This window comes from Bos javanicus, chromosome 7, assembly GCF_032452875.1.
Source record: "Bos javanicus breed banteng chromosome 7, ARS-OSU_banteng_1.0, whole genome shotgun sequence".
Classification (NCBI taxonomy): Eukaryota; Metazoa; Chordata; class Mammalia; order Artiodactyla; family Bovidae; genus Bos; species Bos javanicus.
The window spans coordinates 46,389,572-46,404,442 of NC_083874.1; the positions used below are offsets into that span (position 1 = coordinate 46,389,572).

Genomic DNA, 14,871 nt, shown 5'->3' on the forward strand with positions numbered 1-14,871 from the left:
GTCTGAGCCCGAAGCTACATTAGCGTTTCCCAGCTCTGGGAAGAGGCTGGCACCCAGTAGGTACATTGTGAAGGTGGCAGAGCTCTTTCCTATCCCTCACAGGGCTTGTTGGCACCATCTCCCTTTCCAGGTCTCAGCTGATTATGTCTCCTCCTCAAATAAAACCCTCCTGGGTCAGTTCACCTCCAGGCCCCCAGGCACTGGGGCTCCTTGGCCTGTTTACAGCCTCCACAGCCCTTGGCACAGTCAGGAACCATCTGGGTTGGCTGGTTCTTCCTTCCAGACTAGAGCATGAGCTCCATGGAGCAGAGACTATTTCTGCCCCAGCTACTCCTGTGCTCTGGAGCTAGCACAGGGCCGGGAACAGAGCAGGTACTCAGTAAGCATGTGAAATGACTGGAAAGGGTCTTCTGTGAAACAGGAGCAGACAGCAGAGCAGAAAGAGAGCTGGGCCACCTCTGCTTCTCTCTCAGGGACCAAAGCCCAAGTTCTGAGCAGGCAGATGGGCTCCCACAGCCCAGCCCGAGGGGCTCAGGACGGATCAACTCCTGAGAGCAGTCATGGCGGGGCAGGGCGGGTGGAGTGCAGCAACGCTCCTGAAACTCAGCTCCTGCCCATCAGACAACCGGAAACAAGTGGCTAGCAGTGATCAAGTATAGCACTGAGGGCCCAGGACGTCTCCCAAGGCCCCATCCCACTGACCAGATGACAAGTCAGGGCCCCGGGCAGTGGTCACTCCAATGACTCAACACTGTGTGTAGGCAGAGAAGACGGCTCAGATTCACCTAACTATAGCTCTTCTGGAAGGACTTGGTAAAATTTCAAAATATGTATTACTTTTTAATACACAGGGGTTAACATGGCTAGTGCCAGAGTAAGGATTTGCCTTCAGTGACTTGGCCAGCTCCAGCACTGGACTGCCCTGATCATTCCCACCCCACTTTCGGACCACTACTGAACCCAGGACAGTCAGAGATGGACACAGTTGGGGGGGTTCAGGGTCAAGGTGCCCGGCCCCCATGAGAACAAACCTGCTGACCTGGCCCTCACGTGCGCTGAGCTCAGTTTCAGAGCCAAGCAGACACAGACAAGGAAAACATACAGATTTTCTGTGCGGCACAGACAGCTCTTGCCTCAAACGTGATGGAGCAGCAGTATGCCCCCGCCAATGCCCTGCTAACTAACAAGAGGGAGCTTGATGGAAGAAATGAAACTGCTGTGGTACTTGACCTAATGAATGCGTCTGTGAACATCCCAGTGTCATGCCTGTGCCAGGGGCATCATAGGATTCGGGAGCCAGGAAACACAGGTTGGCAGGATTTACACATCATGTCAACTTTCCCCACTGTGCTCAAAGTCCCTTTGGATCTCACAGCAGCCTGGAGTTGGTAAAGCCAGTGACTGTTGTCCCCAAATGAGTTGAAAGGAAATTGGGATCCGGAGAGGTTAAATGACTCTCTCTGGGTCACAGAGCAGTAAACTGCTGAGCCAGACCTTAAAAGTCTCCTCTGGGTCCCACCCAGTGGCTTCTCCCCTGGTCTCCCTGGCCAACTGCCAGCATTACATGTGGTTTTCCTGGGTGTGACACCTATGTTCTGGGCTTCTGTTTCCTCATCTGCATAGTGAGAAGAACCATGCCTATGTCATGCTACCAGGCATGCCACCTATGAGTCTCTGACAAGCACAGGGTCCAAGTTCCAAATACGTGCAAGGGCCTCATAACTAGAACCCCAAATACTTTTTATGCCTAGACACTTTTAACAGAACACAAAAACTCTAGAACCCTCATGGTTGTGAGGGGAAGCCTTGGGTCTTGTCTTAACGAGAAGGCTGGGAGAGCAGGGAGCAACCCAGCCTTGTCTTGCTGAGTCAGTCTCTCCTTTCTCTCTAGAGAGATAGCTGTCCCCACCTGCCACTTGCCCTGATGATGTATGGAGAAAAAACTGGTAAAAGCATTACAAAGGGACAGCAGGATGTGCCCCTTTGCAAGTACTTCCTGGTTATACGTGGCAAATCTTTTTATGCCCTGAGGTTGGTTTCCTCAATACTAAAAATGGCGGCTGGGGTTGCAGGGGGGTGGGCGTGAATCCTGCCCAGCTGACCTCCCACAGTTGCTATGGAGTCACCAATAAGACCAACAACATTTTATCTGGGAAAAGGACCAAGGACCCCCCACCCCCCGCCACCTCGCCCCAGAGGGATGGCTGATTACTAGACTGGGACAGGGGAAGGTCAGGAGGAGATGAGAATATCTCATTTTGTTGGAAAGAAAAGAAATGTACAGAGTGATGGAGAGGGGGAAGAAGGGCATAAAATCCAGCCTGAAGGTCAAATTTGAGAATGTGACCAAAATACTGAGTAAAGACATGGCAGTACATTAACATGTTAAATTCTAAAAATCCACGAACCAGCATTGATAGAAAAAAAAAAGAAGGGAAGGGCAGAAATAAAGCTCTTCTTAGCAGAAGAATGCCAACTAATAAATGTAGGAGAAAGGACAGAAATAGAAAAACCACTATTTTATAACCACCCTAGTGATAACAGATCCTGGTAATAAGATCATCAAGGAATGCTAACGCCATGGGTGAAAAGCTGAGATCCAGGATGTGCAAAAATGCACAGACACCACCTTAATCCAATGACCAAAGTGAAGATCACCAGTGACAGGACAAACCCACAGCAGGGGCTCCTGACACGATGCCAGAGAAGGATTCAACATCGCTTACGGAATTCTCCTGCCAAAACATTTAACCTGAATCCAAGCCTGAGGCCCACACAGATTAAAGGGCATTCTGCAAAATATCTAGCCTGTGCCCTCCAAAAACATCCATGTCATCAGAGATTTTTTGAAAAGCTAGGGAATTTTTTAAAATGAACCTAAAGAAACCTGACAGACAAATGCAACGTATGATCCTAAAATGGATCCTGGATCAGGAAAGAAAATAGAACAAAATCATAAAGCACATTATTGGGACAATTGAGGAAATTTCAAAACAGACATTATTATAATAGGTAACAACCAAACAGGTAACAGCCAAAAATAAATGTATACGTGTGCATGCACATGCACACACACACACACACACACACTCACTCACACACACACAGTGGAGAGAGATAAAGCAAGTGGGGCAACATGTTAACAGACGGTGCATCTAGGTAAAAATGTGCACTCACTGTTCTTGTAACTTTTCCGTAGGTTTGAACATTTTCAAAATAAATGAACAAGGTCCTCCCAATCCTTGGAAGCTGTGTGTCCACAGTGACTCAGGCACACTCACCTGTCAGGTACTCCAGGACGGCGGCCATGTACACGGGCGCCCCCACCCCGATCCTGTACTTGGGGTGGCCTTTCTTGATGTACCGCAGCATCCGGCCCACGGGGAAGATGACTCCCGCCTTGGCGGACCGGGAGGTTTTGGTGGACTTCTTCTTCCCGCCCCGGCTGGACATGGCGGTGGCCCTGGAGATGGATCAGCAAGTACACTGTGGAGGCAAGTGAATGCTCGGGTCAGGATTACTGGGGACATCTCCCCTTTCCCCACACCCTCTGGCCCTGGAAGAAACGGGCTGTGCTGGCAGATGCCACCGCCTACAGTCGCGGAGCCCTGCGAGCCCAGTTTCTGCATTCCACCCATGTGCTTCAGCCCTGGAAAAAAGAATGGCTTAGCTTTTCACATTTTATACCATGACATCAATTTTATCAGCCACTTCCATTTAAACGTTACTCTAACAAAGACTGCTCTTAAGTGCCTCGCCTTTATGCCACATGATGTAAAAGAAAATGGGGTTTCTTGGCTGAGATCTATATGCTTGTTTAATAATTGTATTTTCATACACTGGAGACCAGGGCTGATACATTTGCTGAACACTTGATAAAAGAAAACTATGTCACCTGCCTCTACAATGAAGACGTTAAGTCAGACACTTAGGTTCTTTGATGAGAGCAGCCTCTTTCCCTTGCAGTCCTTTATCTGTGAGAGGCAAGAATTGCCCACAGGAGTTAATCGGGCAGCCAGGTTGGAATATGAGGCCCTCTGAGCACTTCCTGACTGCTAGTCAGGCCTGTCCTCAGAGAAGAGAGTCCTTCCTTTCTTCTCCGACCCACTCACCATCCAAAATGCCCCATACTTCTTGTAGGGTCCTCTCTTCTCCACCCCGACTGTAACTGGACCCAGGTCACCACTATTTTAACCAAATAATCACACATTTGGTCCTGAAAAGGTCTTCCCACCACAGGCCACACTCTAATCCACCTGCTCTCCACTGGCTGAGCTGTCTCCATGCACACAAATCTGAGTATGCTGTGGTACTGTTCTTAAGTTTTCCCTGCTGCCACAATTCCCAAGACACAATCAGAACCTTTGGCCTGTCATGCAATGCCCTAGAAATCTAGGCCTGCCACACCCATCGAGCTTCACCTGTGCTTCCTGAGGTCTAAACGCAAACACAGGGAGTACCCCCAAATGTCCTCCTCCACAGTAGTCATGCCCTTTAGCCGGGACCTCCTCTATCCTTCACGCTTTTCTGCCTTCTGCCCACCCTCCCGCGTGCTCCGTCCTCTGGGTTCCCATGTGCTTCACACCACGGCACTGACGTGCGCACATACACACTCCCCCGCCCTCTCTCCCTCGTCACACCACGAGGTCTCAAAAGGCTGCCCCTGACTGTATTCCTGGCGCAGTACCACACAGCAAGGTCGCAGACGTTTACCAGGAGCATCGAGTCATTCACGTATGCACTTAAGGAATCACGCTTGGGACGGAGACGACAATGCACAAGGCAGTTGGGGCCTTGTTCTCCCAGAGCTAGTGGGCACAAGAAATACTACATAACCCTCAGTCACTCAAATGGGAACTGTGAAAAACCAGTGCAGGGCACTGCGGAAGGGGCTGTGAGAGGCCCTAGCCTGTTCCAGGGCACCAGACAAGACTTCCCTGGAAGACACAGATGCTCAGACCACTGAACCAAACAGTCAGGTCTCCCATTTACTGGTAAACTGAGGTCAAGCTCCAGTGTGGGCTCCTCCGGCTCTAACAGTCCCTATCTCTGTGACCGTGGAAGTCACAACGTTAGGAGTCCTTGTTCCTGACACCCGACCCTACATTCAAGATATACATGGTCCACATCTAACATCAGTATGACCCTCAAGACCATCTTGGATGGTCGGCCTGACAGAGATGGCCAAAACAGGAGAAGGCAGAATTTCTGGGTACTCTGACAGGCTCATCAGAATTAAGGGGGCTCAAGGCCTGTGTGATGAGAACCCTGTATTTCACCCTGTCAAGGGAGATACCTAGTCTTAATTGATCATTGATTGCTAAAGAGTCCCAGAAGGGTCTGGTTTTTCTGAAACAAATAGTTGGCTCCACTTCTTCTGTAATGAGCTCTGTTTTAAAACATTCCTGGCAAACAGGTGCCCACGCTCACTCTGAGCAGGAAATGGTATTTGTACTTGTGTGTGCATGTGTTTGTAGGGAAAAGTTGGATCTGGGCTCCCAGCAGTCTTTGGCTTTAATACAAATATGTTGCACAGATTAACCCCAGACCTTTAGACTGAGAGTTTTAATGGTTCCCCTCTTCCAGCAGGAGAGGCCAGTGACCAGGGATGGTTTATGCAGCTCAGCCCTGTTCTTCCTGGTGCACAGACTCCAGCTCTGTCTCTGGGTGGACCTGCCTGGGTATGTTTGGGGCTGACTTTGTGGGAATCGGACAATGTCCTGTCCCAGACAGGAGCCACTAGTACCCAGGGACCTGACACGCCTATTCTTCAAAAGTAACATTCCTGGGGATCCCCTCTGATTCGAGCCAAGAGTCTTTAGTCAACAAGCTGGTGACTCCCGAGTCCCTATCCCAGTGTACACCTGGCAGCCGAGCCCCAGGGCTCTGTTCTGATTGCCCTCAGCAGGGCCTGCTTTTAAATCCCATGTGAACTCCTGTGGGTTTCTCAGCCCCAGCGGTGGCAACATCATGCATCAAGCTACCAATCGGGGGCCAGTCTGTCCCTACTTCTCTGCCCACCTCCACAGCTCCCAGTCATTAGCCAGGCTCCGTTGAACCCACTTCCATAACTTCACAAGCCTCTTCCTGTCTCTTTGTCCTCCCTGCCTTGGTTCAGCTCCTGCTCCTCGCCTGTTCTCCACAGCACTAGTCTCTCTCCATGGATGCCAGAGGATCTCTGCCACTTTGCTGGCTCTCCAGCTCCCAAGCCAGCCACAAACAGCATCCTTTACTTCTTCAGCACTGCTTCCCATCACCCCTGCCTGGGCTTAGATGCCCAAGTTGCCCTTGACTTCCTGACCTGTGAAGCCATGTCCAGAATGTTTTTACACACGCTGCTTCTCCTGCCTGAAACACCCTTCGTCCTCTTGCCAAACCTGAACTGATGCTCACACAACCTCTTCTCTTGGTCCCGACCATGGACTGGATTGTTCACTGCTCCGTATTCCCACAGTACATACCCTGGCACCTCGACGTGTGCCTGCCTCCCTAGCTCGACTCAACTAGGACCTACTCCATGCCAGGTGCTGCAGTCATGTGCAGATCCCCAGGTTCCAAGAAAGACCTTATACATCAGTGCTTAAACGTCAGAGCCATCTTCAGGTCTCATTTGGAACCAGACTCCTCTGATAAAACAGCCCTGAGTCTTCATTCCCTCCCCAAGACTGCCCTGAGGAAGTTCTGTTCCTTCCCCCTCCTCATGTTCTTGCTGCACTTCTAGCAGTAAATCCCTGAACTGTAGCCACAGCTATGAAAGAATTCTAACTGAGCCACGCAGCTTCATGATATCCAATAATATGTGGTGATTTTAAAAACATCATTTGGAAAATCGCCTTGTAGCGGTGCAAACTCCAGATAAATCCACGAGTGTGGCAGGTCCATCCTGCTCTTCAGAAGTCTAGGAGACAAGGTCGGTTACGGCCAAGCACCAGCATGGGGAGGCAGGGTGGGAAGAGTAACTGTGACATAAGTGGCTGCTGAGCACTGCGATTAATAACTTGAGTTCCAAAGTCAGACTAACCCAATTCAAGTCACAGCTCCACCACTGAGAGCCTATATATCCTAGGCCAGCTGCTGTAACAAATAAGCCCCTACTTCTTATTTCTTACCTGGGGAAAGTCCATGACTGGTGTTTCTCTGCAGGATGATTCATGGGTCCAGACTCCTCCCACCCTTCAATGCACAATTTGGGGTTACCACTGGAGGTAAAGGGCCATGGAGGAAAATACCCGGCGGCTTTCAGAGGCAGGTCTGGAAGTGGAGCACACCACTCCTGATCATGACCTACCAAGTACAACATGGTCACCTGGCCACACCTACTGCAAGAGAGGTTGGAAAATGTCCTCCAGCTATTTCCTACAGAGAAAAGAGGAAACAGCCAGTCTCTGTAACCTGACAAACCAACTTGAGAGCTGACCCTGAAGCCAGGGTCTGAGTGACAAGTCAAAGCCTACTTTGAACCATGTCCTGCGTCAAGCCTTTTCTGAGAGGTGGACAGTCCTTTGTCATGCAGAAAGTGGCTTCCCATGCATTCAGCTTCTCATTGGGGCACTGACCTTGTTCACAGGAGAAACAGCAACAGTACCCTGCCAAACTGACAAAACTGTGTCCTTCCTTCCTGGATTCATCAGCCAGGAGGGCAAGCCATTCAGCAAACCAGAAGCCCTCAGCCCTGCAGAGGGTTCCACATGCTTTGAAGACAGTGATAGGTCTTCAGGCAACCCTGGCATCTGTTCATTACTGAACATTAGCTTGACTGTTATCAGATCAGGAAATGAAGATTTTGTGGTTGATCCTGAAGGGATCTCTGTGGTCTTTATCTCAGCAACTCCTCCAGCTATAAATCAATCACAATAGACATGAACCTTGTTTGCAGAAACCCAAAGTTCACGCAGACACAGAGGCGGAGGGGGCTCTACAGAGAAGAGCCAGGCTCAGTGAGAAGCAGGTCTTTGACAACAAGCCCCTCAATGATCAAGATGTGACTGTGACATCGTGATCTGTCCTCAAAGCACAGGACAAATGAGATGCCTGGCTGTGAGGATCCCGTGAATAAGACAGACAAGAAAACAAAGGGAAGGGGAACAGAGGCAAGGAGGGCAAAGGGTCACCCTACTACACTGTTGTTCTCCTCGCCAAAAGGGCACCACAACTGGCTCCTCCGTGTGCCGCAAACCACCTTCATCCCCACTTCCACCCTTTGGGACATGCCGCTCACTCGGTGTGGAACTCTCTCTCCTGCCCTCAGGCTGGGGCGATTCTGCCTAGTGGATCCAACATTTCTCTGATGATGAGATTGATCAAGGAGCTCCCTCCTCTGCCTCCCTGCAGTGGCTGAGCCAGGTGGCCCCCAGTTCTAGTCTAGTGTGCAGCAGCCCCATGCCCAGACTCTGGCTTTGTACAAGACCCAACCAACTCTGGCCCATCTTTCCTATTACCAGCACATGAGGGCTCCACCAGGCTGAATCACTCTATTTACTCAGTAGACATTCCTGCAGTGGCCCCTGAGTCCAGTGAGAAATCCCTTTTAATGAACCTCAGCCACCACTGAAATATGCACAATTGTTTTTCTCAGTCTTATATAAACGGCTCTCTATAAGCAGTTTCCAGCCCTTCCCTGACTGTGACGCTGGATCCAACTTATACAAATATTCTAAAGCCACCCACCCCACTCCTAACACTTGTTACACTGTATCACCACTGCCTCTGTTCTTGCCTGTCTTGATGGGATGGACCAGGCCACTCTGCTCACTGACTGTATCTCTTAGAACCTACCACCCTGTCTGGTTCCTGCTGCTGCTGCTAAGTCGCCTCAGTTGTGTCCGACTCTGTGCGACCCCATAGACGGCAGCCCACCAGGCTCCCCCATCCCTGGGGTTCTCCAGGCAAGAACACTGGAGTGGATTGCCATTTCCTTCTCCAATGCATGAAAAGTGAAAGTAAAGCTGCTTAGTCGAGTCCGACTCCTAGCAACCCCATGGACTGCAGCCTACCAGGCTCCTCCATCCATGGGATTTGCCAGGCAAGAGTACTGGAGTGGGGTGCCATTGCCTTCTCCAGTCTGGTTCCTGAGAGGCCCTCAAGTGCTAGCTGGGTGGTAAATGATAAGTTACAGTGGCTGGGGGCTCTCTTGACAAAAATGAGGGCTGCATTTGCAAGGATCACAGGACTCATATGTGACAAGTGAGACACCAATCCAGGAGCTTCTCTGGGACCATTCATGTGGGAGACCAGACCCACAAAATTTAGGAAGCTTGTGGGGCTACCCTGGGGATTCCCAAGAAGGGACCACCACCATTTCCCTGATGGCTGAGGTATGAGCATGCAGAGGCCTTCGGTGACCATCCTATGACTCCAGCAATCTCCCTTTTTGCCGTTAAGACAGGCACAGTAACACAGACCAGTGGAAAAGACTTACCTTCCTCATATCTGTAAGATGCTGACCTCTGTTAAAGCTGCCGCCTAGAAAACTCACAAAAAATCAGGGCACTCACGAAACCATTGGAATGGTCAATGGTAAAGTCTTTTATATCTAAGCAATGAATGTGTGCATATTGATCTTGAGCAAAATATTGATTAGAACTGCTGGGGGGCTGCTGGTCAGACAGCCCTATCTCTGGCCCCCAAGGATGAAAGAATCTGAGCTATCAGCGCTCAGGTCACTGTTACAGAGTGAGGATGCCCCATCCATTCCCTGCCAGAGGATAAGTGCCCGCATGTCCACATGCATCTGTCACCTTCCCATCAACTCGAATCACCAAGGCAAACCTGAGACACTCAATTCTGAAGTGCAGGACACTAATCCTGTTTACAGCATTCTCTTCCATTTACTCCCATCATACCAAATGATTAACAGTGACACTGCTGTCATGTCCCCAGAGGCATGTGGATATACTACACAACTATCACTTGCAGAGCTGGGGTTCACAAGATGCACTCTGATTGGCTCAGAACAGAGACTTGTTCTGGTACTTTGGCCAATCACGAAAAACATCTCTCTCCATTCATAAAACACTATACCACAAAATGAAAGGGATTACTAAAGAACTTACGGTCCATCCTCAGTGAACCAAGGGATTGCAAACAAGAAGAAAAGGACAAATTGAGCTAATAAATAAACCTTAAACTGAACACTTTGTTCCAGCAGATTTTACTCTTCTCATGCGTCAGGATTTTAGTGGTGGGAAAAAACAAAAGCCAAAATGAAGAGTGTTATTTACTACAAGCAGGAACAGTTAGCAGGAAGGCAGTCTGGGATTAAAATGTTCACCTCTGCAAATCCACTCTGTGGTATGCATCCTGAGCGACACTAAAGGAACCAGCACTACATTCCAATAGTTGGTATGGCACTGCCTGCCTCCTTCGCAAGGAAATTTTCCTTCAAACCTCCTCTCCCTGTTAAAGGACGTGCCAACTAGGAGACAGTCACCCCAGTGGAAGGCCATCAGAGGAACATGTGAGCTTCAGTAGGGCAAGACCCTGGTCAGGCTTAGCATCTAGAAGCTATTCAATGTTTGTTGAACAGATGAAGCATCCCCAAGAAAAGACATCTTCCTCCTATCCAGAGCCTTTGCAGGCTTATTATTGCTCTTGGGAAGAAGTTTAAATCCCTCAGTGTGTTTCTGATCAGGTTCCCCCTCTGTGATTTGGTCTGTTTGGCCCTCTGGCTTCACTAGTTTCCCTCTAGAACCACGACTTCCTGAGCCTCTGGCAGTTCCGCCATGTGATCTCTACTCTCATTGTTCTCAGACTTCGCACAAGTGGGCCAGGTCTCAAACACTTGTCCCTACCTGCCCTCCTTTGCCCAGTCAACTCTTACTTGGTCTTTCCGTGCCTAGTAAGGGCTTGCTCCTGGCTAGGTTACTGTCCCGGGAGCTGCTATGAGAGCTACTGTGGCTTCCTGCACTGACCTTGCAATGGACACTTGCCTGCCTTCTGCTCCTCATGTCAGCTTCCCAAGGGTAAGAACTCGACATTTCTTCTTTTCTTTTCAACTACATACCAGTTTATTAACAAAAGGATATAACTTGGGAATAGTCAGATGGAAGAGATACATACATAGGGTGGTGCAGGCAAGGGCATGCATGGAGCTTCCACGCCCTCTCCAAGTGTGCCATTCTCTCTAAATCTCCACTTGTCCATCAACCTGGATGCTCTCTGCACTTTGTCCTTTGGGGGTTTTACAGAGATTCCATTACATAGGAGACATGACTCACCAAATTACTGGCCACTGGTGATTGATTCAAGCTCCAGCCCCCTCCCCTCCTAGGAGGCAGGGGGACATGGCAAAACTGGACACTTTCTTGATCCAGTTCTGTCCCTAGTGCTTGACCCCCAAGAAACCTGATTCCCAAGAAATACTCCCTGAAGACTGCAAGGCACTGATCTAGAAGGCTTGATCCAAGCTAACAAGCTATACAATTCTCTGGAATGAAGAATTAACCACTTGGTTAATTGAGGTAGGGTAGGGCTGAGGTAGGGCCCAATGTATTTCTAAACCTACAGAACTCGGGAAGGACCCATAAGACAGACGTGGCCCCACTGACCTCTGCCCTTTCCCAGCCCAAGAACAGGGATCTGAAAAAGCTGACACAAACCCAAGGGCACAATCCAAAGAGAACTAGAAGCTGCTGCCATTCTGATGAATACCACATATAGATTCTTGTTGGGTTTTGTCAAGTTGGGCTTTTGTGAGTTTGGGCTTTTATTTAAGTAAACCTCCTTTGAATGGCTTGGGGTAGCATTAACTTTGAAGATATTAGAGGTAGGTCCCAAAATTCATGTATATAGTCCAAGCCTCTCTTGGAAATAAGAGATGAAAGGGTCTTCCAGAGATCTGCTATCTGGAGGACCAGAAAAAACGGCAGCCTGAGAGGTACCATTCTCTGACCCTGGCCCACTGGGTATAGACCAAGCCAGTGACTTATTGTTGTATGAAGTACAGAATGTCGTGTGTGATGGGCTAGACAACTCAAAGTTTAGTAAAACGTAAGCCATCCCATCCTCATTCTAAAGGCCCTGCCTCAAACAATTTTCACTTATTTAACCCCCTCCCTCCTCCTAAATACCTTTATCGAAGGATCAGTATTAACAATGGTAAGAGATCAAAACAGTAACAAAGTGGAGAGATTTCCTACTCTCCTCCTAAAAATAGAGTAAATAAGATTTTAAAGTCTTGAGGATTTAGGAAGAGGAAGAAAGAAAAATAGGTTGAAAAATACATCTCTCCTCACTGGGGAGCCTCTTGTGCAAGACTGAGATGCTGCTGCCCAGCTTTGGTTAGTAGTGTACATGGGTATTAATTCCAGGTGCAGCAAAGAAGTGTCCATTTCAGAGCTAATAACGCCTCTGAAAGCAGACCAGTAATCTAAAGGTGGCCTGGAGTAGGTGGATTCCATCTAATTCACAAATAGAGTCTCCCACTCATTGAAATTTAAAACTTCAAAATTTCCTGAGTCCTTGGAGCAGGAAATCTTGGAACAAAGCGCTTTCCCCCTCTTTAATGATGAAACCTCAAACCACATAGGTAGAAGAGAGAGAGAAGCTAGCAGGAGCGCCCCTCTTAATTGTCTATTCTTATACGCTGTTTATTGGATCATTAAAGTCTTACAAGGACTTCGTGGTAACTGTAATTGTTGAATTTAAGGCTTGTCTCAGCTATGTGTCTCTTATTTCCACACTCGGGAAAGTACGTTTCAAGCAATCTGCTGACAAGATTCTTCGTGAGTGATCTGTGGTCCCGGCACTAGTGCAGGTGGCACGCGCCGTCCCGCACACCTGTTGTCAGGTGACTTGACCAGCAGCACCCTGCGCACTCACCTCCTCTTTCCACCCCACCCCCCAGCGAGAGACTTCCCTCCTGGCCTTCTCCACTCGAAGAGCCTACAGCCTTCTGGAGTTACCTTGGGAAAAAAACAAAAACAAACACCACCTCCCAACCACAAAGCAAACAAAAGGCTGATCACAAAACGAGAGGGCAGCAGGGGTTCCTGTGGCCCCTCTCCAGCCAGTCCCTGGACAAATCCCTCCCCGCCCCGCCTTGGTTCCACTCTTGCAACTATCCCCCAAACCCCCATCCCACTCTCCCAGCACACCACCCAGACGCCTACACCACCGCCACCTGGGGCTCGAGCCCCACTTATTGTGCCCCGGGCAGGCAACTCGCGAGCGGGCGGGCGCCTCACCAAGTACAACTCCGCGCACAACAGCTCCCGGGCGCCCAGGCCCAGGCCGACCGGCTCCCGCCGCGACGCCTCCCCCGGCCTCGGGTCCAGCCCGCCCGCTGTAGGAAGGGTCGCCGGGGCACGAGCCGGGGCTGTCTCCTGCCCACAAAAGCGCCCAGGCGCGGGCAGGAGGACGCGGTTCTAAGACAAGTTGGCTTCCGGGTTTGCTTTTTGAACAAAACCAGAGGATCCCGCGCGGCCCGGGCAGGGCCTGGGAGGGCCCCGTGCGCGCGCGAGGCCCCGGCGTGGGCCGCGTTGAACCCAGCAGCCCGAGTCGGCAGTGCGCCGCCAGGTGCCCGCCAGGCCCGGCCGCTCCCATGCACTCTCGGCAGGAAGAGCGGGGCAGCCGGACCCGGGCTGCGGGGACGCGGCGCGGCGAGAGGGCCGGGGGGCACTTACGGGGCGGCTCGGCGGCGGCGGCGGCAGCGGCAGCTGCAGCAAGGTATCCGGCCTGTGCCCTCTCGGCCGCTCGCGCCTTTTCTCTCCGCGCTCCTCGCTGGCCCGCCCGCCCACCTCCTCGCTTCCCGCCCGCGCGCCCCGCGCTCGCCCCCTCCGCCCGGCTCCGCTGCCGAGTGAACTGGAACCAGTCGCCGCGGCCCCGGGATTCCCACAATGCACAGCGCGCCGCTCGTCACATCCCATCCCGTCCCCGCGCGTCCGGCCACCCCTCCCGCGCCACCTGGGCGCCCCAGCCTTGACCCCAAGCCCGCAGCCGCGCGCGCGGGGGCCCTCCGTGCTGTACCTCCTGGACGTCGGTGGGTTAGTTCCCCGGCCGCACGGCGGCCCCAGCTCTGGTCCTCTGTCACCTGGCCTGGACGCCGCACGCAGGGTCCCGCCCGAGCCGGGGACTCGCCCTGAGCTAAGTCCTGGGAAAGGGTCGGGACCCTGGGCAGAGGCACTTCTCCAGCGTGCGTCCCAGCCTGTGCGTCTAGAGGAACGCTTACTGAGCGCCTACTGGGAGTGGGTGGGGTGGGGTGGGGAGGGCGGTGGGGGAGGGCGGCTTTCCCTGCCGATCTCTAGAAGCCTTCTCATTGACGCAGGGCGGGAGGCAAAACTGCTGTTATCAGCAAGCATTTTCCCCTCCCCAACCAATGCAAACCTCCCTCGCACCTCAGAACCTCCCGCTGTCTTTGGACCCAAGCCCTTATCAAACCTGGTCTTCCCCACGACCAACTGTAGTGCATCTGGCTCCCCTGGAGTTCTTCGCAGTGACCCCTAGAACTCTGGATTTGCTTTGTTGCATGGAAGCCTTTTACTTAGATTCAGCAAATGTTCGCTCTTGGACCCAAGTTGAGATTTACTAAACAGTGATTCTCTATCATCACACACATTTTTGTTTGTTTGCTTTTTAATTATTTTCCCTTTCCCTGTATTTTTAAAAATTAATTTAGTTTTGATTGAGACAAACAACAAGAGGGGGCCGCTGCAAAACCCAACTTGTATTTCTAAATTGGTTTTTGGCCTTAAGACCTTAGTGACCCATCCCAAGAGCCCTCCGGCTCCTCCTCCTCTCCCCTCCATCCACCAAAGGCGGAGGGGGTGGGGGGAGGCATTAGCACCCAGTTGAACCAAATTTAGATAATAATACAGACCCTGCAGAGTTGTTCTGAGGCTGCTGAGTTGGTGGTGGAAGATTATGAGTCATTAA

At 51.1% G+C, this 14,871-nt stretch overlaps 1 protein-coding gene across 7 annotated transcripts in view; it reads right to left on the reverse strand.

Annotated features, from left to right (window-relative positions):
- The window catches only part of LOC133251293 (core histone macro-H2A.1), an 81,807-nt gene extending 67,644 nt beyond the window's left edge, over nt 1-14,163 (reverse strand). For 5 of the 7 annotated variants that reach the window (XM_061423557.1, XM_061423554.1, XM_061423556.1 and 2 more), the window contains exons 1-2: nt 13,623-13,713; nt 3,282-3,486 (exon numbers count right to left, since the gene is read on the reverse strand). In XM_061423557.1, the coding sequence (XP_061279541.1) occupies nt 3,282-3,453 (172 nt within the window). In that variant the 5' untranslated portion in view covers nt 3,454-3,486; nt 13,623-13,713. Of the gene's footprint in view, nt 1-3,281; nt 3,487-13,622; nt 13,714-13,965 lie in introns of those variants that run through there. The other 2 variants (XM_061423555.1, XM_061423553.1) reach the window with 2 other exon arrangements.
- Nucleotides 14,164-14,871: the final 708 nt, after the last annotated feature.